Raw genomic sequence first — 23,708 nt, 5'->3', positions numbered from 1 at the left:
CAAAACTCTATTGGAGCTTGTAAAACTCAGCTTTAACCACATTAAAATTTGTCTGTCTTCTAATAGTTTCGTGTAAATTAAGAATTTCCAATTCTGGGACAAATAAATTCATTTCTTCTTGACTCTAGTTCGAGACTGTGTAATAAAAATGATATCTTTTTCTTTTGAGAAAAATAAAGCACTGAATACTTTTCACATATTCCCCTCTAGGAATGGAATGGTTGCCACATTCTGCTTTGTGGTCCATGGAAAGAGCTGTCAATCCACAATGAACAATATCACCTTTAAAATCAAAGAGACCCTCGCTCACATCCTTTTTGCAGTTATGATTTAAGCTATTGTGGCAAATGCATGGAAGAACCACCGGCAGAAAACTATCCCTGACACTGTCTCCTGACAGAGGATTGTCCCCTTCCCTTACTGGTTACACCTTAGGAGTCAGACTCTCTCAGAGGATCAATGTTCATTAGATCTAAGAAGCTCATGAACTATCCCTCTTTTCCAAGAGAGAAATTTAAAGTAATTTTCCACAGCCACTGTTTACTACAGTGTTATCTGGTAGAGAGTAAGGGACTGCTTGCTTAACTAGCTTTGTCATATACCTGTGCAACTAAAATGCTGTTTGTTCAGATTTCCCCTTCATTGAATAAATATTTGAAAACTTTCATTTCAGTTTTGCAGTGTTTGTTGGGCAATTATCTGCCTTATTGCACAAATAAGCAGCCAGGTAATTTTTTCATGCTTATTAGATTTACGTCTGTTTAAATGTAGAAAGGAACTCTCTAAAATTCTACTTTCATCATGCCTTTTCTTATAAAAAGATACAGAACCATACACAGTCCCACTACTTTTCTTCCTCCTCCTTTTTGATCCTGTGTTTCATCCACAACAAGAAGAACTGAGGCAACAACTGAGCTTTTAGAGAAGCAATTTAGTATGGTATGAGCCCTGGGATGCAGCATCTTGCTAACTGAAGATTTCTTTGTTTTTCTATGGATCATCTGTCCCATATGAAAATAAATTAAAAAAAACCCCACAAATCAGCCTCTCATGCAAGGTGTTCACTGAGAAAAGGCAGCGAAGACATGTGATCTCATTAAACTGACACCAAATAACAAAGCAAGTAACAGGTATGAAATTTCTCAACTCAGTTGCACTGCACAAGACCAAACAGAAACTGTCCATAATTCTCAACTTGTTGAAGTTAAAATTAAGTTTAGTTGGGTTTAACAAACTCACTGATAAACCCGGCAGTCTGTGAATGATTTCTACTTTTTATTATGGAAAAAAGTATTTTTGGTAATGAGCATGCCAGTTGAAGGCATGCCCTGTTGGAATGTGGAACATTCTGATGATTACAAATACTTGTTTATTGCATAAAACCTGTAATGTGAATTTAAATACATGGCAATGTTTGAAAGACTGAGATGAAAAATACCCATGGGATGAAAAAAATTAATCAGAAATCACATTTATGGGTACAGATACCCCCTGAACTCACATATTCAACAATATGGTAGTTCTTGTTCTGATGAAATACGAACAGAACAACAAAGAGGATGATGGAAGTATCCTCAAATCTGAGATAGAATTGTCGTGAAGACTAGTGGCTTGATCTAAAATCCACTGAAGCAAATCAAGCACCAATTTTCAACTTCAGCCCAATTTTGGATCAAGATCTTGAGTCTTTGTCATGAAGCATACGGACATATGAGTATGAAAGCCTAAACAGAGAATAAAACAATTGAAAGCGCTCACTCTCTACGTAGTTGTATGCACATATATATACCCACAAAACACAGGCTGTAATTTCAGTTCACAGCAGTTTGCTTTATTGAGGCATAACTAAAATCTCTTCTTTAATTAAAAAAGAAAAAAGATAAGTAATTTCTACTACCAAAGATACACATAGTATTCAAATTATTCATATACTGTAAATCATCACTGCAACTACAAGAACAAATCAGACTGTGTAACGCAGTCTGTGAACTAAGAAAATAATTAAAAAATAGGTAACTATAGTTGCTGCTATCCCTAGAAATACTTCCTAAGCAGTGGGCACCATGTTCAGATATGACTTCTTGTAAATGCCAGGAATCACATGAAATACTGAACGAGAAGGTGACCGCCCATGAGAGGCTGTACTACATGGGGATGCTGGCTGGGTATTCCGGAGGCAAATCACAAAATAAAACCATACCAAGCTTCCTCTGGCTTTTCTTTGGCTGAAAAATCACACTCCAGTTCCTTTCCAGTCTTTAGCTATGTTAAGCAGTTAATACAGCCTAAGGCACACCAGTGGTTTTGTGGGATATCAGTACTCTTGTCCACTAGGACGCCCTTTATTGTATTGGCAATAGTATTTCACAACCACCTCTTTGGCGAGAACTGGGAACTATATCTGGAGTTATGAGACAATAAAAGAGCATCGGGGACACACTGGGTCTGGATTACATAGCTCTAGGCAGAATTTAGAAGGGGTTCACTCCATTTCATTCATCAGTGTGGGAACACAGGGACACTTGAGCACAAAATACGCAGAAAGCGGTCAGTACACAGAGACCAGTTTCTTGTCTTTTTTTTCCTAAGCCTATTTTATGAAGGGGAAGAGGCAAAAGGGAAGAAAAAAAGAAAGGAAAACTAAGTGGGTTACTCCTAGACTAAGTCAGCCATTTTTTTAATACAACACTTACAATTTTTCCTCTGTCTTCACTCTCCTTTAAAAGTATATCTAGCAACCTACAACGGTTTAAATGTTTTCAAACAGTGGTTGCTTAATACAACAAGGGTGAAAAGAAAACCAAAAATTAAACGTGACCTATGAATGAGGAGCTATTTAAGAGGTTTGAAGCTCTTTTCCTGGGAGCCCACTGGGAGCTGGGCTTTTCACACCTCTGGCGGGAGCCGGGAGCCCGGGCAGCGCTTACCTGCCTCCGACAGGTCCCTGAGCGAGCTGCTCAGCGCGCTCCGCTTCAGCCCCTCCCCGCCGGCGTAGCTGTCGTCCAGGCAGGCTCTGCTCAGAGTCCCGTTGCCAGAATCTTTTTTCAGGCTGGAGCACTGAGACATGCTCGGACGCACCACGCCCTTCTGTTTTTCTAGCTCAGCTGAAACAAAGAGAGTCATTTTGCCATTGGTGTTTATGGACCATAATGAAGGACAGGGTGACATCACAATTCCTGTATGGAACTGTGTGTTACTGCAAATAATAGCTAAGAGTTCCTTTTGGCCCTGTGAAATGCCAGAGAGGAGCTTCACCCCTGTCCTAACAGTGTTATATTACAAGGACATAAAGAATCAAAGGCTGTTAGTCTTTTGGAAAAACAGAATACAATATTCCATGTTTTGACACTCATGTAACTTCCAGCAAAACAGATCAACTTGTACTATGGCGACCTAATTGAAGGACTACAGGAAATTGAAGGAATGCAGGAAAAACTGAAGAAATACAGCAACAGCAACATGGAAATGAAGAAAAATTCAGTGCAACTTATTTGAAAGGCCATCACTGAGAATTTCAGAGCAATGCAAACTATCCCTAAAATGCTTACTGTAATTTATACCACAAACTACAAATCCACCTCTCCTCTGTCCATCGACCTTCCCAGTTCATCCAGGCTAAACTTCCACTGCAGCTACACTACAGCAAACAATAGTCAATGAACTCAGCTGGGTCTTACAACATTCTTGGGTTTTTCCTCTTTTTAGAACCAAAGCCATGGAAAAATGAATTTCTAAAGGTTTCTAATGGGTTATACAAGATTTTTCTTATTTTGATTAGCTTGAAAATGCTCTATTATATATACCTTTGTACTTACACTCTATTCTGTGCTTTTCCATTTCTTGAACCTCTGCAATCGACTCCCTCAAATCATCTGTAAACTTCTTCCTGTCCTGAGGATTTGGTGCATTGAAATTTATTAGTACTTTTATATCTGCTCCTGGAACAGCTGATGTGAGCCGAATACCATTGGGATAATCTAGAAGAGAGAGTCCAGAAAACCTAAGCTCTAATTATTCCAATTACTTGTTCTATATAAAAAAACCAACCAAACAAAAAACAAACCAAACTGAAGGCTTTGGATTAATATTACCATTTAGGGGACAAAGTCTAAAGGCACAGAATTAGAATGAAAATCCCTAAGATACATTGGAACTACTTCGCTATCAAGATACTGAATAAATAGTGAAAGACAGTCTTTATGTAGCTGTTAACCTTAAGGTAAAATGTACAAAAAAAAAAAAAGAGATAATTTTTGTTTCACAGAACAGATCCCATTACTTACCTTACTTGGTTGTGACCAAAGTTTTGCTGAGTAAGGACTATTTGACTACATCTCAAGTACTACAGACTGTCTTATGCTTTTAACTTGGTATTTCCAGGAAGAAATCACACTGAACTGTACAGCTTCTAGCATGTCCTATTAAGCTGTGCTCCCTGGATATACTACTTTCTTTTATTTATTTATTTTTTTAAATTATCTATGAAATTACATTCTGAGGAAGTAAAAAACGTGGTTTTCCCCCCTTGCCCCCTTTTTAGCCCATATTGTGGACACCGTCACAACAAAGGGCAGATTTTTCAGCAAACCATCTTTGCCTCGGTTCTAGCTGCACATCTGAGGATGCAGATGTAAACAGCTGGCCAAAAGCCTCTCCTGGCTGACACAGCAGGTCCATTTACAGAAAGACAGCTTGCACTGCAGATACACTCTGCTGTGGAAAACAGAACCAGTCTGAAGCACAGAGCTGTAGAAGCCTGGTTTCAGAAAAACTCAAAATTTGCATTCTGATGCACAGTGTTTTCCTTTATCCCACCGCCTGACCTTACTGGTCTGATAAAGCTCTTAAATATTTACTTAAGTATTCAACCTGAAGTTCAAGCGCTGCCAAGTACTAAAAATTCATTCCCTGAAGAACCAGCAGATGATGTAAGGCACTCCCTTCCCCCAAAGCCATTACATGTCAGCAAGTCGTTACACAGTGAGAAACGAGTGCAAATGCTCTGTGCTTTTTAGACAGGATATTGCAGCTTCCAAACCAGAGTCCCAGCCGAAGGGGAGCAAGGCCATTTGCCATTTGCAAGTGGAAAAGGGACCAGCTACTGCAAGCCTCAAATGGTACACAGGGGAAGGAGGGAGCAAGAATTTGGGACTTCTGCTGGGGTCTGATATCAACATCTTGCACAGATGGGATCTTCTCAATGCTGATCAAGAGCTAAAGGGCCCCTGGGGGGCAAGAGGCTGGGGCCGGACTCTTGTCAGTGGTGCCCAGCGACAGAACAAGGGGCAACGGGCACAAACTGGAGCCCAGGAGGTTCCATCTGAGCAGGATGAAAAAATTCTTTGGTGTGAGGGTGGCAGAGCCTGGAGCAGGCTGCTCAGAGAGGTTGTGGAGTCTCCTCTGGAGAGATCCCAAACCCGCCTGGATGCCATACTGGGCACCCTGCTGTGGGTGACCTGCTGGAGCAGGGGGGTTGGACCAGATAATCTCCAGAGGTCCCTTCCAATCCCACCATGCTGGGATTCTGTGATGCTGTGATAGCTGATCTGCTTATCCTGACCACATGACAATCACATCTACCTTCACTCAAATAAGACAGCCACCCACGCTGTCTGCAGGTGCTGCCGTTCAGGGTGCAGCCCCATGGCTTAGCGTGCAGAGGGGCCTGGTGCTGGGCAAGCTAACGGGCGAGGCACGCGGACTGATGCCACACCACGGCTCCAGCACTGACACTGGATATGCAGCAAACAGAGCGAGAAAGTGCAGCAATTCAGGGAAAAAAAATAAAAGAAGATTTTGATGAAACCAGACAAGGAAACTTGGTAACCCCAAAGTCACAGGAGCCACCTTCTCACATCAGCAATGAAGAGATTCCCACATGCTAATCAAACAAATATTTTATGAGCAGAGACATTACTCTACATTGTATTGATTAAGCATCAGGAAACACGTAATATTTACTGGTTTACTATACACTCTCTGAGGTGATCTGCTCACCTAGTATTTTGCCAGTGATTTTCACTGAAAATGTAAAATATACTTCCCTTATGGCCTATTTATTTACTAAGATGTATAACATCATATTCGCTTTTGGAGCTTATCCATCCCTCAACGTAACTGACTGCCAGCATCAATTCCAATCATGTTGTTCAACCTCATGAGTACCAAACCAGTATTTTTGTTGCTTCTGCTTTAGGGGTGCTGTATTTCATTCACTTGCAGCCAGCTGATTCACATGGCTGATGCACACAGATGGCATGGTGGCTCTGGCCAAAATGCCCAAAAGCTTGCTGGGGACAGGGGAAACCAAGAATACGAATGGTACAAACCAGAGGGGAAGAATACCTATTTTTTAACCAGCTGGAAAATCCTGCATTCCACCTAACAGGCAGTGATATTAGGAGTACAATGCACTCACTGGTTCATTGTAGTGAATTTACCTCAGGAGCTACTAAAGTGTCTCAGTTAAATGCCTCTAGTTCACTAGGAGGAACCCAACTCTCTACTCCTGTGTTTCACTATGGATATTTTAAAGTTTATTTGAGTAAAGTGTTTCTACTTCATATGCTTATGAGGTTATTTTAAAGAAAACATTACTTAACTTGACATCAGAGGAATTATATGTTCTTCTATTTTTAGTAAAGTCCAGGATAGAAATATTTGGCCTTTATCTCTAAAAATTAATTTTCTATCATATAGTGTGTGCAGAAGAGAGACAGAATGAACATGTGTGCATGTAAATAAACTGCAGACCACAGTGCTGCTACAAACTCTACCAATTCTTCCCTTTGGACATCTCCAGATGCTGTGACTCAGTACCAGCAACTGCTTTTGAGCAAGATGAGCGTGGGAGCACATTCCCAAGCACACACTAAAACCAAGAGCCCTCCACAAGTGAAAAGCACATAACTACTGAATGTCACATTGACCGATATCCAGTTTATCACAAAGGTCAAGGTTTGATTTACAAATCATTATGCCAGGTCAAATCGACTGTCTCCCTGTGTCCCACCCAAACAACTCTGCTCTGCTGCATTATTAGTGATGCTGTCTCTGGGCTTACAATAAGGACAGTGCTGGGTTTTTGTCTGCTAAGACTAAGCCTGACAAGCATCAGAGAGGGAAAAAAAGTACTGGATTGATGCTGATTACAACTGATATAAACAAAAGGTGTCGGAAAATACAAATTTTAATCCAGACTCTCCGCTTTGTATTTATAAAAAAGTTTAAGATATAAATTAACACAAATATACAAATCACAAAAATAAATTAAATAGTGCTTTGAATTACACATCTTCTTGCCCTCACCATTTAGCTATGGATCAGCATTGATCAGATCCCCTCTGAGGCTTCTCTTCTCCAGGCTGAACAGCCCCAGGGCTCTCAGCCTTTACTGGGCACAGTAGTAGACTCTCTCCAGTAGTTCCCTGTCTCTCCTGAACTTGGGAGCCCAGAACAGGATGCAGCACTCCAGACATGGCCTCCCTTGAGCAGGAGAACCTGCCTTGACCTGCTGGCCACACTCGTCTCAATGCACTCCAGGAGACCATTGGCCTTCTTGGCCACGAGGGCCCATGGCTGGCTCATGGGGAACTTGCTGTGCACCAGCACTCCCAGGCCCTTCTCCTCAGACCTGCTTTCCAGCAGGTGAGCCCCTCACCTGCACTGGTGCAGGGGGTTCTTCCATCCAGGGGCAGGACTCTACACTTGCCCTGGTTGAACTTCATGAGATTCTCCTCTGCCCAACTCTCCAGCCTGCCCAGGTCTCGCTGAGTGGCAGCACAGCTCTGGTGTGTCAGCCACTCCTCCCAGTTGTGTACATCAGCAAACTGGCTGAGGGTCCATGCTGTCCCTTCATCCAGGTCATGGATGAATGCTGAACAAGACTGGGCCCAGCACTGACCCCTGGGATACTCCATGAGCTACAGGCCTCCAACCAGACCCTGTGCCACTGATCACAACCCTCTGAGCTCTGTCATTGAGCCCATTTTCAGTCTGCCTCCCTGTTCACTCATCTGACCCACACTTCCTAAGCTTCCCAAGGAGGACGTTATAGGAGACAGTGTCAAATACAATAGCAATCATTTTTTATCACACATTCAGTACACATTTTGCTAGATTTGGCTTCTGACTACAACCAAAAACTCTTAACAGCCATCTTGCTGTTTCTTATGCTGACATCATCTCATTTTAAACTTCAGGGCTAAGTTAAATTCAGAGCAATTTTATTCCTAAATTCAGAAACAAGTCTTATCCATCCCTTTCACTCATACCATTTATTTAATCTATAAACAAAATAGTAAATCTAGAAAAAAGAGGAAAGACTTACACTGGTTCTCAAAAAGAAGAACTTGCATTCCATAGAGGGAAAACGACTGTCGAAAACTGTACGTGACAGAGTTCTTCTTCTTCTGAAAAATCTTGGTCACCTGAAAGTTATCAAATAAAACACAGTGAGATATCCCTTTTACCATAGGTGTTTGTGGAAAATCGTTGTTCTTAAGAATTAGCACACAAGAAAACATTTTATGCCAAAGAAAGCTATAATCTGCCAGAAAATTGTAATGTAATTCTGCCAGGACTTGTAACGTTTTCCATCGCCCAGCGATGCCCTGTCTTCCCTTGACTGGTACAGCACCTATTACAATAAAAGCTCTGAGGCTGTATAAGTCTTTACTTTTAGAAGTAACAGGCTACAATTCACTATCAACCTCAGGGATCCCCTGAAGTGTGAATTCCAGCGCTCTTTAGAGCCAACATGCTTATTTTTACTAGTTGTTTTTGGTGATGATGTTTTGCTAGAACTGAGAAATTTGGCCTATATTACTCCCAAAACAGTTTGATAAAACTACTGGCATCTGAGTAAGTAATAAAAAATGACAGAAAAATTGCAAACTGAAGACGACAATGATCCGTCATTTTACACCTGAGTTCACTTTTACAGCTAGGAAGTTATACTCACAATCCAAACGATTAACTTTTTTTTTTTTTTTTTTTAATTATATACTTCCTGGCTTTAAGGTCTGAAGGTATATAAAAGTTACACACAATAAAACTGTGCATCTGAAGCATGCCTTTTTCATGACAAAACATGAAATAATTAGTTCTTAGCTCCCAGGTAAAATCCAAACACATTCCAAATAGAATCACAGAATCCTTTAGGTTGAAAGAGGCCTTTAAGATCATCAAGTCCAACCATCAGCCAAACACTACTAAGTCCTCTGCTAAAACAGATCAGAATCTGTCAGGGTTGGAAGGGACCCAGTTCCAACCCCTCTGCCATGAGCAGGGACACCTCCCACTAGATCAGGCTGCCCAGAGCCTCATCCAGCCTGGCCTTAAAGACCCCCAGGGATGGGGCCTCAACCACCTCCCGGGGCAACCCATTCCAGGGTCTCACCACTCTCATGGTGAGAATGCAACAAATTTTCCTATTTAATGAGGAAATCATGCAAATAATTCCAAGCTGTCACTAGTTTTTTTATGTCTGTTTTTCAAAAGTGCACACTAGAAAGTAAATTCAACTGTAGCATTTATTTCAACACATTCTACTCCTATTTCCATGAATAAAGACATCTGGTTCATAGAACATCTGGGGAATACAAAGTAGTGTGTAATTATGTTCTTCCACAAGTACCCTGAATTTATTATACATGGAATAAAAGGTCATCTTTTAACCATTAGGGAAATGGATAAACTGGAAGTAATTTTTGTTCTTTATAGTAAAAGCTATTGCATCAAAGTACTTTGTTACAACAGAGTGTAGTACTCAATAAAATGTTTCAGTTCAAAAGCAAATTATATATAATGAAGAAAATGATGAAAATTTAAATCTTAATCATCCCGAAAGTGTAGGAGCACAGAGTAGATTGAGTAGTACAGAGTAGTGTTGGAAGACAGACGTATTTATTTTTAGCAATGCTCACATACTTAATTGCCACCAATTTCACAGAGACAGGCCTTTCTGAATCCCTCACTAGAAGCCTATCTGAAAGCTGAAAATACATACCACAAGAAGATCATTAAATAAAAATATTTCTCGCTGGTGCAATCCAAGCTTCTGAGGTTTATTTGGATCTGGAACTTCAAACAGCCTACAGTAGCAAACAAGCCTCCGGTGCGGCAGAGAGAGGACCTATGAGAATACGGAAAATCAGGGTTAATATAGCAATATTTAGCCAAGAAAGAACATCTTTCAGACCCAGGGTCTTTTTTTTGAGTACTTCAAATATTTTTACCTCTAAGCCCATTAGACATTTTCAAAGGACTAACAGCAGAAAAATAAAGATTTTTATGCCACACACACTGACATTACATTCAAACTTCGTGAAGGTTCTTATACAAAATATCCTCTAACAGCTCGCTTTCCTGTACATGGATGCCAGATGATAAGACTTTACTTTGTGGAAAAATAAAATCTTGAAAAAACTTAAGAGGAGTCAAGTGGGGGCTCTAGACAAAGGATGTTTTGCTTTCCTGAGCATTTTTACACATCTGTATTAGATGACAGGATGCAAAGCACCTTTAGCTTTTGTGAGATGAATACAGTGCCGTACTCTACCGAGTTATTTCAGTTTGTCCATTCCCCTATACCATGGAAATGGTGACATCAGGAATAAGTAAATGCATTTTCAGTCTGGTTTATTTTCTCAGGCCAGGAAGAAAACAAGAAATAGTTTTCAATTTTCGTATTTGAAACATCTGCTGAAGTGATCTCCAAAGCTGCTGTTCTCAGCCCAGCGAGGCTTAATTAATTTCAAATGCAAGTGATGATATCTTGTCAACAATATTAAAAGATATCCTTTAAACTTTATAAAATTTGACATGCAGAATATTCTTTGATAACTCTCTATATATTTCATTTATATATTTCTTTATACTTCCTGAACCTACTTGGGAATTACAAGATTTACTAGGTAAAGAAAATGTCAAAGGCTGTTATTGTGTCTTCTTTTTCTATATAAGTCAGAGGGCAGGGAGAAGAAATAAAAAAAAGAGGGAGAAACAGAACTTAGGATTCACTGTCTGCCCTTCTTCCTAGCTGCTTATCAAGTCATTTGGTGTGATTTCAGTTTTTCTCTGAAATCTAACAATAACTATACTAATAGCAGATGAAATGCTAAGAGCATGTAATTTATCTAAGGCATTAGCTTAACTACCCTCCCTGAACTTGCCAGGAGACGGTATTTAATAAAAAAATCTGACACGTTTGAAAGAAGCCAGTGTGGTGAAGAATGATGGAGAAATGAAATCTTCCTATTTCCAAGCTGTTCTGGTAAGTGAACAGTTTACCTGTGTTCTCAGTGAAAAGTGGCAGGAATACATGTTGCATGTTCTCATTCTCTCCTACCTCCAGCCTGTTTCCCCAGCACGTGGCAGACTGAGATTTGCTCAGTGAGAACAAAACCCAAGGGCAGCCACTGAGCCCACGATCTTGCAGAACAACTACAGTGAGTGCTGGTGTTGAAATGCAGCTACAGGCAATGCTTCTGCTCATAGCAACAGCCGATGAGGTGAGATTGCCTGCCACCATATTTTATAAAGGTCACGTCTTTCAGTTTGGTTTTACAGTCCAGTGGTACTGCTAGACATGCACCCAATGAAACAATGACAGGTACTCCACTCAGGAATAGGAAGCTAGCTTTGCATGAGTTTGTTTGCACAGAAAAAGTGGACTGAAAAAAAAAAAAAATTAAAAGAAGTTTTAAGTTCTTTCTTTTGGTTGTCCTGCACGAAGATGCAAATGCATCTAACAGTGAAGTTATAATTAGGGAAGAAATTAAATCACTAGGATCAAATTTGTACATAGTACTCAAGACTTTGGAGCACTATGTGCACTCTTCTGCTACGAGGTGGTTTCTTTGTTTAAAACTCCCAGCAATAATGTCATCATGAAATTAAAGTAAATGGGACACTGCATTAGAGGAATAGCTGTAGGGTCATTATGGAGTATGCCTATAAGTTAAATCTGGAATCAATATTTTCTACATTCATCTACCTCGCAAAAAAGAACTGTGAAATTAACTGGCAATATCTTAATTCTTCTCTGGAGGGATTCCAGACCTGCCTGGATGTGATCCTGGGCACCCTGTTGTGGGTGACCTGCTGGAGCAGGGGGGTTGGATGAGATGATCTCCAGAGGTCCCTTCCAACCCACACCATACTGTGAATCTGCATGATTCTGTGCTCTTGTAGAGTATCATTCAGGCAGGACCCAAGTGGAAAAGTGAGGCACCAACTGTAATCTTATTTATTTACTGGCTGTCTAATTTCTACAGTGATAGTGGCACCTAAAATGCATAAAAAGTGTACTAAAAAGTCTAGAAAACTCTTGGCAATAAATTAGTCTGTCTGGGAAGCATATTTTTAAGAAAATCTTTATACTTCGGAGAGTTATGGCTACAACGATAGGAGAGTTTTGCCTGAAAGCAGCCTATTTTTTTCAAAAAAGCTAAAATACAATAGAATGCATTATTGCCAATTTACCAACAAGCTGTCAGTTAAAATGACTATACACTCTGAAGGAGTAGGAGAGAAATACGTACACAACCAAGTCCGTGATGGAGAGATCCAATCTACAGTAGAAAGACATATACAAGTTCATTAAACTTCCGAGAAACACAGTACTGTATCATAGCAAGTAAATATGTCATGGTCTTACTACAACTATATGCCTATAAAGTAAAAACAAATACTTCTGTCAATAAAGACTGTGGGCTATTTCCTGAACTTTCTTTCACACAGTTAAAAACTCTCTCAACAGAGGAATCCCTCCATGGAGGGTATGTTTTCTTAATCCCATTTAATTCACAAGGTCAGGATCAGTTTTAGGATTTGAATTGCGAATGCCCCAATAAAAAAAGAACCTGGAAAAAAAACATCTCCCACAGAAGTCTATATATAAACCCAAATCCCCAAACAATTATGGAAAGTAAGTTTTGTATGAAAGCATAAGTGCCTGTCAATACTGACTTTAGAATATTAATTTCCCTTCTACTCAAAAATATATAAAAGCTTTTCTTAAGAGAAATTTTGCTTTTGCTCTCCTTTGCTTCTTCCAAGAGATTTCCTCAATAATTCCTTACGGAGAAACAGAAGGAAATTGGATTTTCTTGTTTCTGGTGGTCCCTTATTCCCTTTCCCCCTCCCCATGTTGAGGCTTGTCTGAGAAGAGATTACAGTTCAAAGCTCTTTAAGAGTAATAGGGAGAATCTTAAAATCCATGCTCTTTTCCTTAATAAAAAATCCACCAGCCCACCAGTCCCCACTTCAGTGAAGTTCCCTAGAGCTGATAAAACAAGGCAGGACTTCAAAAACATGCAGCCTAGTATTTTTTTGGCTTTGTTCTGGGCTGTTGTCTGACTACTGACATGAAGATTTCTCCAAAGATGATTCTAGGCTTTGAATTCAGGAAGGCCAAGTCTCTATTACCCCTCAGCACATTAAATACAGCTGTTAGCATGTAAAATAAGGGTCTCAGTATGTCTGGGTTCACTCAGCTCCTAAAACAAAGGGAAAAATACTGTGGCCTTCTTTCTCTCTCCTTTTCTAACAGATGCCTTGAAAACTAGTTTATATAGTGAAGTATGTCTGGATTTTCCCCACAACAAGGCAAGAGGTACCTCTGGATGCTCAAACCCAGCACCAGAATCCCTAGGACCTGATTTCCAGCTAAGTTCTAAGACACAAGGACACACAAATACCACTTGAGAGAGCCAGCTGCAGAGTTGAGAAAGACACTGACATGAACCTAAGTTCTCTATGACCCTTGTGAGTTTTGGAGGCAAGATGACATACGCCAGTTCTCTTGAAACAAACAGGAGAGCTGCCTAACGCAAATACCTCAGCGCGACTTTGGAACTACAAAGCTTCACAGAAAGAGGTTAAGACTCAGAACATCACCACTCGTGAACACCAGCCTGCACCAACAGCACTCATCTGCATTGTGAATGGTCCAACATTCAAACCAATCGTACAGCAAGTTGTTGTTTTCACAGTTTCTGCCTTTTGCCTTTATTGACCAGTTCACACTTCCAAGCACCACACGTCTGTGCTGCTCTCTGCTGCACGTGGCCCCACGTCCCCTTAGTGCCTGACAGGCAGCGCAAAGTCAACTCACCGGTTTCTTTCCTACTATGAGTTTTTCAACCTTCTGGACTTGGGACACATGATCCTCATTGGTCTTCAGCTCCCGTTTGCGGATTCGCTCATAAATCCCGATGAGCATTTCTCGGGGGATGTCCTCACCATCATCCACACCTGCAGAAGCCAACAGTTCCTCTTGTCAGCCTGGCTCTGAACGATCCCACTGACACTCCGTGTGATTTCTCAGCAAGGAGGGGACAGAACCCTGGGCACTCTTGGTTTCTTCTGCTAACAGGAACACCAGTGCTGCCTCACGCTGCTGATGTACTTGTTTATGCTGGCTTGGCACCCACCTGCCAGGACTCTGTCAGGTAACATCTCCTGTGCTGTTCTTGTGCCTGCCTTCCCAAAGCAGCAGCAGCAGTTACATTACTCATTGCTGAAGCACTGATTTTTATCCAAAAGCTTCCTGCCTCCAATATGCCAAAATAGAGATGGAAATTACACAGCTTTGGGTTTTTGTTTTAAAACTCCAATCTAAAACTAAGCCAGAAAATGGCTAACTCCCTGTTTTGTTTCCTCGTCACTTCCACCTAACCACTGGGAGAAAACAGAAACACAACATTTTGCCTCTCTCCCAGTATTACTCAACACTGTTCATTAAATAATTTCCTACACGAGAACATCATTAACACCCAGTAAAATTAATTTAACCAATATTTCCTATACGATTTCAAAACCAATTTACTGTGGAAAAACAAATCAAACAAATAGCCTCATCACAGGGTTATTGTTTGGCACTGTGTGCTTATCATTGGCACGTCAGTATTCTAAATAACGCCACAGTGTCCTGAATGCTTGATCCTGAATTTTTAATAGCAGTGGAAGGAGCCCAACTTCAATAGGGGACTTAAAGCTGGATTTCTGGGGGACAGGGAGACGTATGTTTATTTTTTAAACAGGTTTTAAAGCAATAACCTCTTATCTCCCATTCAGAAGCCAAACCACTCTATTTTATCACCAAGCAGAACAACTGCTTACATGAAAATTCCTGTGATAAAATAGTTTCTTTGCAACTACAGTCAAACAAAATAGTCTCTGTTCTGTTCCACACCAGCACATCTTCCAAAGACTGCCCTTTGCATGGACTAATGTCAGGCATTTTTTAATCTTTGTGGACTTGACAATAAAATCTCAACAGCAACTTAAATTTTGCTAGGCTAAACCATCAGCTTCACAGGGATTGCTCACTGTCATATAAATCTACGACAAAAAATCACCAAACAGGACTTTTATTTTCAAAATCTGAAATACCAGAACAACACAAGTGTTTAGTTTTCACTAGTACTAAAATGAAAGTCCTACACGCACGCACAAACTGCCACACACCTGAGACAAGTCACCAGATTTCTACGTATGATGCAACTTGATTCTTTCTGCCACTCAGCCCGCATTTAGGTACTGCTGAGCAAACGGCTGTTGAAGAGCACAGCAGGACTGGCGGTGCCTGCGCTGTCAGGCCTGTTCTGCTGCCATGCTGCTACACACACCGTGGCCAAAAGAAGAGAGACTGTGCACTAACCCCTGTGTGCTCACCCTACGTGGGAAGGCAGAGGGAGGAGGAGGAGAGGGTTGCAGTAACTGAGCAGGTAATCTTCCTGGCCTTTGCACAAACACACAGGAATGGAACTATAATAAAAGCTCTTTTTCTCTATGGGCACAAACGATCTTAAAGGACAAAAAGGGATGGGGATTCCAGTCTTGTTTTATTCCTCTAATATCTGAGTGTTCTGCCTGATCCATTCTTACTCGGGCGCACAGAAGGTATTGTCTCCCTTCCCATGCATGACCTTCCTCCCCAGCTCTACAGTGACTGCCTCCTGTCAGGCAGAGCTGAGATTTCATAAAAACATGTTCTTTTTCACCAGAAAGAATCAAAGTAGAAAGCTCTCAGATACAGATTTGAAAAAATACCTGTACTTTCTTGGCAACCTAAGTGCCACAGCCTAGCAAACAATTTCTTGATCAGGAAATAAAACAATGAAGAAACCCAAATGAAATTTCTGTGCTATTTCCTGTGTATTTTTCAGGAAGATTTTGGAATTGGGCATTTTTTTTTTTCCCAGCCAAGAATTTAAATCCTTAGTTTATTTCCAAAAGTTCTCACCATGGCATAGTGATTTGTGTTCCTTGATACACATACACGTACAGGCTGAGAAAATGCAGGTTTTCTAAGGCAATACCTAATATAAATGTTTCTAGCAATGTTATTAACCTGCATCTCTTAAGAACGTGGAAAATTTAACATTGCATCTGGTCCCAGTTTGTATCTCTCCAACAAAAACATGGAGACAGTGGCTCTGTCTCCTCTGCATGAATACTTACAAGAATAAGAAGTTTAAGCTTTTGAAGCAGGGAGCGAAAGAAATGCCCTTTTAGAATAAAACTGTAAAATACGTAAGAGACCCTACTGGTTTAATTTTTTTCACAGTACAGATCTGATCTCCCTTGTAATACATTGGTTGCTACAGAGATATCACAAACTGCCAACTAGGAAGACAACATTTCCATAAGAATTCATTAGTAAGGTTATGCTGCAGTGTAGTGTTGTAATTCACTATCTAGAAAGCACGTTCCTCTTCTCAGGAACAATCCACAGCATGCAGTGAGACTATAGGGAGATTAGTATCTCTACAAACACACACATGGTCTTTGCAACTGAATTTATTTACCTTCAGTCACGTGTATAGAAGTTGTTGTCTATGAGCTGCCCTTTGACTTTGTGAAGGGTCTAAATGTGGCAAATCCCAATTATATCAAAAAAAATGGAGGTACTGAAGAATTCTGAATATAAGGTAACTGTCATTACTCAGCTGCACTGAAAGAACTGCAAATAAAAGGATGTGACAAAACACCTGTTCCAGGCAGACACAATAAAAATCACAAAATACTGTATGCTTGGTTCTGTTTCCACTATTCCAGAAATAACTAAAGCCTGTAAAAATGACGGTAGTTTTAGAAGTCAGGTGAAATCATGGCCTGTATTTTGTCCTTCTTCCAGAAGACACACAGTGTCCCTCAACGACAGCTAGAGGGAAGAGCTTTCTCAAGCACCACGGTTCATGTTTGCTTACCCCTTAGATTCTTGACAAAATCTTCGAGCTTCATTTTGCGCTCAGGTTTCACGTTCGGGCTGTACATATCTGTGTTTAACAGGATGATGGCGAAGGCCAGAATGAAGATGGTATCAGGATTTCTGAATTGTCTCACAACACCTGGATTGCAGATACAGTATCGCTGGCTGCAAAAGCGAGGAGGGGAAGCTGTCAGGGCTATGAATGACTCTTAAAATTCCACCAAATAAACCAACTGCTGCTACATTCCTGAGGCTGAGCAAGTGATTATTCCCGTTCCATGCACGTAGGCACTCTGCTGTCCACATATTTTCATAAGCCCATCCTAGAACGGCTTTTGTTTTCTACTGCCATTAACTTCAGTTCTTAGTACAGATTCTGAACTACAATAACTGAAGTATTTAATTTATTTTTCAGTGAGTCATGCCCATTGACACCAGCTAAGATCACAGCACTGATTTTAGCTTACTGCCGCAGGATGATTTACATCTCATCCTGCCCTGGATAAAGTAGGTGTTAGTATTAATAAGTTAATGCTCTTTATTCCACTAGTGTTGAAATGCTTAATGAAAGGCTGAGAGCATATGTACTCTAAAATGTAAATGGTGTTAAAATTATATTCATACAAACTATTATATGCAGATTTTTAGAGACGTTCAAAGCTCCTTGATCTCTTTTCATCTGAAGACAGAAAGAACTTTTAATGGGTAAATCTTGTCACATTAATACCAATGACACAAAAGACCAGCACCAGCAAATAAAACTTCCTATTTCATACTTGGCAAACCCACCACAAATGACATGCTGCATTTGAAACTGTTTGTAGCTCACAAGGATGTTGAAATAAGCAGGGAAATAACTTCAATACACTCAGCCTCCCCAGTTCTCCAGTCTGACTGTTAGACAGCAGCAGGTTTCTGGTGAGAGAATAGTTTATTTCAGTGTCATACCTAAAAGCTTCAATGAGCCGTTCTACCTTCTGGGCTTCTCCTTGAACACGGATATGAGCCTGAAATTTCCTGAGTGCTTCATCCAGTTCCATTGTTGAGAAGTCCATCTCATCCACAACACAGCTAGGATAAAAACACATTGCTGTTGTGGCTTTTAATTTCTAACAGCACAGTACCAAAGGTAAGATTTCAAGACCAAAAAGACTTTTGGTTCCTGTAGAGATTCATGGAGTTTTCTGAAACATTCAGCAGCAATTGCAGTAATTGTAGCTAAGCTGGGAAGGAAGGACTGCGAATAACAGATAAATGAGAACACATACAGGTGAGCAGGCCCTTGTTAAGTTTTTTTTTGTTTTGGTTTGGGGTTTGTTTGTTTGTTTTTTTTTACCAGAAGAGCTGCTGGAATGACAAATGTCTGACCACTGTAAGTGACATACTGTTGCCAGGAATAATTATTTGCTTTGTGCTTTCAAGCCAATCAATTACTACAATGCCTATAATAACAATAAATAGTTTACACTCTTCAAAGTATCAAATCTCCAACAGCCTGCAGCAAGCACAACAATCTGCTCTCGGTCTAGGAATGTTCTTACATAGAGAGAGAAAAAAATTAATCTTGTTTGCATAGTCGCTTGCTATGGCTGTAATTCTCATCTCCCCGTCATTTACCATGTCTTTCAGTTAACATTTTGCAGAAATAATCACCTTCTTGTTCTGAAAGTCTCAGTGTTGACAAAAAAAATAAAAAAGGAAGCAGTTTAATATACTCAACAATATGAACTGTCATTCTGATACTTTGTTTAAAGACTATTTTAAAATCTGAAGCTTATAAATTTCCTTTCTTTAAACTTAGCTTTTAGTTTTTAAATATCCAGATATGAATCACTGCAAGTAACAGCACTGTAATGCAGAAACCACAGAAAGAAAGCACAGACCACTTTTAAAATCCTTTTCTTAAATGTATAGCTATAGAATGATAAATTAGAGTAGCTCACACTTTTCTTTTAGGAACAGATTAATACCAAGGCAATTTATTCACTTGGCCTTGAATATTTTTCCTTTTATGCAGAAGGGCAAGGAGAGAAACAAACCTGGTTGGCATTTCTCACGCCCTTTCCAACCCATACCTAAAGACCTATTATCAGTTCTGCAATAATGTTCACAGTCTTCCCACCTACTGTAAGTTCTGCAACTCTTTCAAAAGCTCTTTCCTCCTTCAAAGATATAATGCACATGCAGACAAGTGGAGTCAAAATCAAGTAACTAGAGCAGTTAAGGACCTCCAGAATTTTGCTTGCCAACAACATAATGGGGAAGGGTCTTAATCTTTTGTATCAACTGTGGAGACAGCAGATGCACCACCATGGTTAATGTTCTTGACTGGAAGATCATTGAGGGGCTGGGGCGTGTCCAGAGAAGGGCAACTTAGCTGGGGAAGGGTCTAGAGGCCAAGTGTGGGGAGAAGCAGGTGAGGGACCTGGGGGTGCTGAGCCTGGAGCAAAGGAGGCTCAGGGGAGACCTTCTGGCTCTCCACAGCTCCCTGACAACAGGCTGCAGCCAGGTGGAGGCCAGGCTCTTCTCCCAAGGAACAAACAACAGGACAAGAGGAAATGGCCTCAACTTGCAGCAAGAGAGGTTTAGGTTGCACATGAGGAAAAATATCTTTCCTGCCAGAGTTGTCCAGGGCTGTGCCGGGCTTCCCAGGGCAGTGGTCCCTGGAGTTCATCCCTGGAGGGGTTTCAAAGCCATGGAGATGTGGTGCTGAGGGACATGGGTTAGTGGGGATCTGCCAGTGCTGGGGGAACGGCTGGATGATGATCTTAAAGGTCTCTTTCAATGAAAACCATTCCATGCTTTGCTGGGTTAGCACAGCTCCGATTTCCTTGGTTCTCTACTGTACCACTTGTCTGTACTCTGGCATGTGTGTAGTACAACGGCCTGAAATGATGGGGTCCTGTAGAAAGCAACAGGATGTCATGCTTCCCTCTCACTGTTACAGCGCTCTTTATGATGGTTTTATTTTATTCTTTCTTTAAATGACTGCACTTTTGCTTTCTCATGCAAAACAGTAGAAGGCGAGATCTTCAGCTCTATTACACCAAGCCCTCCTTAGTCAGGCAGAGACAGGAAACTGAGGCTTGTTGAACAACAGCAGTGCTTTGGGAAGAGTGTCTCATGTGCCTCAAATGTTGGTCAGAACATCACCATCAGCTACGCCAGCCCCACGCCACCCAAACTATGCCTTCACAGCTGACCATCCACCAGGCAGCAGCGTCTACAGTAGGCCCAGAGTGAAGCTCTTGGTTCAAAATTTAGGCTACTCTCTTGAGTATTTTCTAAGCTTCAATGGAAAGATGATTTTAAACAGTTGAAAGGCCCTAATTGAAAGGATCTGGGAAATTTGAACACAAATCAAACTGAGTCATTTGAAATGAAATTGCGCAACAGGATCAATGATGCAAAAGGATCATCTGTTAAAATGTCTTGTCTATGTAAGAACCTGGGGTTACTATCAGTTCCACAAAATCCACCTCCAATCTGTAAATGTGGTATTTAAGATGCAATGCTGTTCTATTGTCTCTTTTTAAGAAAAAATCCCTTGTTCCTATTTGCAGGCAAGGCTCAGAACACTATGGAGATAACTGCACCAGTTAGGGAGGGTTCCTCGCCCCAAAGCATGGCTGAAACTGGTTATCTGAGAACAGATTAATGTCAATAAAAGGCTTGTTGTGGGGCTGTAGGTAGGTGATTATGATCTTACTCGGGAACAATTCACCTCATCACAGACAGAGCATCTGGCTTAGCAGAGACACACTTCTATTTACCCATATTCTGCTAGTCTGTCTGAGACGGTGAAGGCAAACAATTTGTTCAAATTACAAAATGAATCAGCTAAGATTATAAATCACCTTGTCCTGGACCTGTATTGTTTTCAAAAAATCAGAAAGTATTTGGAAAGTCTTCATGTAAATTTCAGCACAGCTTTTATTCTACTTTGGTTAAAACCTTTGGCCAGAATTCTTCCTAGTCTTCCTTAACGAGCAAGATGAGGGTTTTCTTGCTGTCATTCTCAGCGGTTTTGTTAAACATCTAATTGAATTATTTATATGATTCCTTGAACAAAACTGGGCTAAGATATATTCACGTATGGTCAGTATATCAGATATTTAAAAAACCAAACAAACACCAAAAATATTCATGTTAAATGGAACACCCTCTGAAAATAAAGCAGCTTCTCTTTTGGTCTACTCTGTATATAAAGTTTCAAAATTTATGACCAAGCGGCTAAAAGTCTCATTTTCGGCTTTCTGGAATGTTTTTAAACAGTTTTTGTTATCTAATCTTTTGGAAAAGAACAATTTTTATAGATCTTGTCAGCATATGCCTGTTCCCACTAAAGTCCCTGTTTATCTAACATCTGAGCCATTTGGCTGTAATAATTATTTTCATGTTCTGTTACTGATGAAGCCTTATGTTGCATATATTATTATTTTGGTTTTCATTCAGTAAATTATTAGAGAGCCTGAGGAAGGAAAAAGACTTCAAAATACCATTTTCTAACACCAATATAATTAAAATATAAATTTAGAGTAAATGTACATGACTACAGGGAATATAAATCCTTGTAATTATCTTGCTGGATCAATAATAAAAACAGTAACTTAACTGGAAAGCAAAGAAATAAATATTTGCTCATGTGCATGTTTTCTTTCTTAACCCTTACAGTCTGTTTTCCCTTTGCTTCAGAACAAGATCCAGACATACACTCAAAACATTTGGAGGCTGCTGCTTCCGCTGGCTTGATGAAATGTCTCACTTACCATTAAAACCTGCTTGCCCCCTCCTCCCCTCAAGTACTCACTCTAACACATCCCGGTTGAACTGTTTTTGCCGATTTCCCAAAAATTCTCCAATCATCTGTCTGCTGAGACCTTTCCTCTGCAGGAGGAAGTGGGCGACACCGACCGGAGTGTCTGGCACAAACCCTCGCTCGATTAGGTACTGGACTCCTTTTTCAGGTTTTCTGAGGAGAAATGAAAATGCAAAGTGATTAATTTTCTTCCACTGGACCCGAAGGCATCTGATTAGAGCTTTATAACGATGTTGGCCATCACTTCTGACTTAACCTACTACTGCTGTGGGCTAGTATAGGTTCAGGATACACGTAACCCTGGCGCAGAACACACTGCTGGCTGGTAGCAGCTTGCTGGCTTTGAAACACATCCCTGTGTGCACGACGCGTTTCCCTGCTCCAGAACCCTTCTGAGGAGAGGCTTTAGATGCAAGCGGCTTCAGGCAGGAAAGTCACAACACTTGTCAATCCAAAAGCCAAGCCCGAGCTCAGCTACTAAAGGCTCCTGTTGCTGGGAGAGATGAGCTTCCAGAAACAGAACGCAAAAGCTGCCGATTATAGACAAAAACAACATTGCTGACCTCCCACCCCCTGTTGCCAGAAGTTAAACGCTGTGAACCATAATGCCTGAAGAGGTATAACTTGCAAGCTGAGAGCACGAAAAATAAGGAGAAAGAAAAAAAAGTCAGTCATGGAAAAGGAACCAATTAAAAATAGTTCCCACCTAATTTAATTTTTTTTCTTGTCCTTTAACAAGCCCATTACCCCAGATCTCCCTCCCCCCAACAAGCACCTTCATAGTTTCTGGAGTATTTTACATCTCTTTCTACATTACCTCCACACGTAGCTGTAACCATTTTCAGATCTCAAAACAATGCAAGCTGAAGCTACTCATTTTAACAAATCAAGAAGCATGAGCTGGGGATGGAATTGATTTCTGGCAATAAAATCTACTGCTTAGAAAGGAAATATGCTGCTTGTATTTTAAAGTGATGTAAAATTCACACTGTGCATGGTGTTCCAGCAGCGGAACACAACAGACAACCATGATTTCTTTTAAAGATATTAAAGGGATATTTTTACAGAACCAGTGATTTCATCATCATCTTCATTTCCTAAGGAATGATAATAGAACGCCCACCTGTGAAAGCAAATGATTTGCAGCATGGTGGATGACCTGAGAGACCTTTCCTTTAAGGCAAGCAAAACCAATTTTAGAGGATAAGGTGACCATACTATTTTTATACAAGGTTGATCACACAACCACAACCCTTCCCCAGCGTTTTTAATTCCAAAGAACATTACTAAATACCATCACCATTCAGTTCTCCTACTCTTTTACATTACACTATTGCACACTTAATGCGCTATTAAGGGTTAGATAGATCAGAGGATCATATATAATTTAATCAAGAGGGAGTTCTCAAATCTCAATTTCTTGCATCAGGCTTTGTGGCTCTTTCCATCTGAAATAAGATTACATCTTCTAAATACAATCTAGTAATGTTAATCTTCTCCATACACCAGAAGCATACTTTTTCTTGTAAGTAATGTAACTGCCATGTCCATATGCTTTTTGAATTGTATTTCAGAATTCTTAACCTTTCTGAATTTAAATTCACAGCATCCAACAAAAACAGGAAAATTTTTCTCCATTTCCCCTGTTAGTCTGTAAAATTTGGAGTG

General features: G+C 40.4%; 1 protein-coding gene across 1 annotated transcript in view; it reads right to left on the bottom strand.

Moving 5' to 3' along the window:
- LOC103782508 (IQ motif and SEC7 domain-containing protein 1-like) overlaps positions 1-22,193 on the bottom strand; it is a gene marked incomplete at both ends in the record, with an annotated part of 28,186 nt that extends 5,993 nt beyond the window's left edge. The window contains 9 exons of the mRNA XM_008950279.1: positions 2,928-3,104; positions 3,816-3,977; positions 8,330-8,429; positions 10,010-10,135; positions 12,546-12,575; positions 14,120-14,259; positions 17,220-17,386; positions 18,170-18,292; positions 22,032-22,193. Coding sequence (XP_008948527.1) covers positions 2,928-3,104; positions 3,816-3,977; positions 8,330-8,429; positions 10,010-10,135; positions 12,546-12,575; positions 14,120-14,259; positions 17,220-17,386; positions 18,170-18,292; positions 22,032-22,193 — 1,187 coding nt within the window. The remainder of the gene's footprint in view (positions 1-2,927; positions 3,105-3,815; positions 3,978-8,329; positions 8,430-10,009; positions 10,136-12,545; positions 12,576-14,119; positions 14,260-17,219; positions 17,387-18,169; positions 18,293-22,031) is intronic.
- Positions 22,194-23,708: the final 1,515 nt, after the last annotated feature.

This window comes from Merops nubicus, unplaced genomic scaffold, assembly GCF_000691845.1.
Source record: "Merops nubicus isolate BGI_N331 unplaced genomic scaffold, ASM69184v1 scaffold7882, whole genome shotgun sequence".
Classification (NCBI taxonomy): Eukaryota; Metazoa; Chordata; class Aves; order Coraciiformes; family Meropidae; genus Merops; species Merops nubicus.
This window is presented reverse-complemented; position numbering and strand designations above follow the sequence as displayed.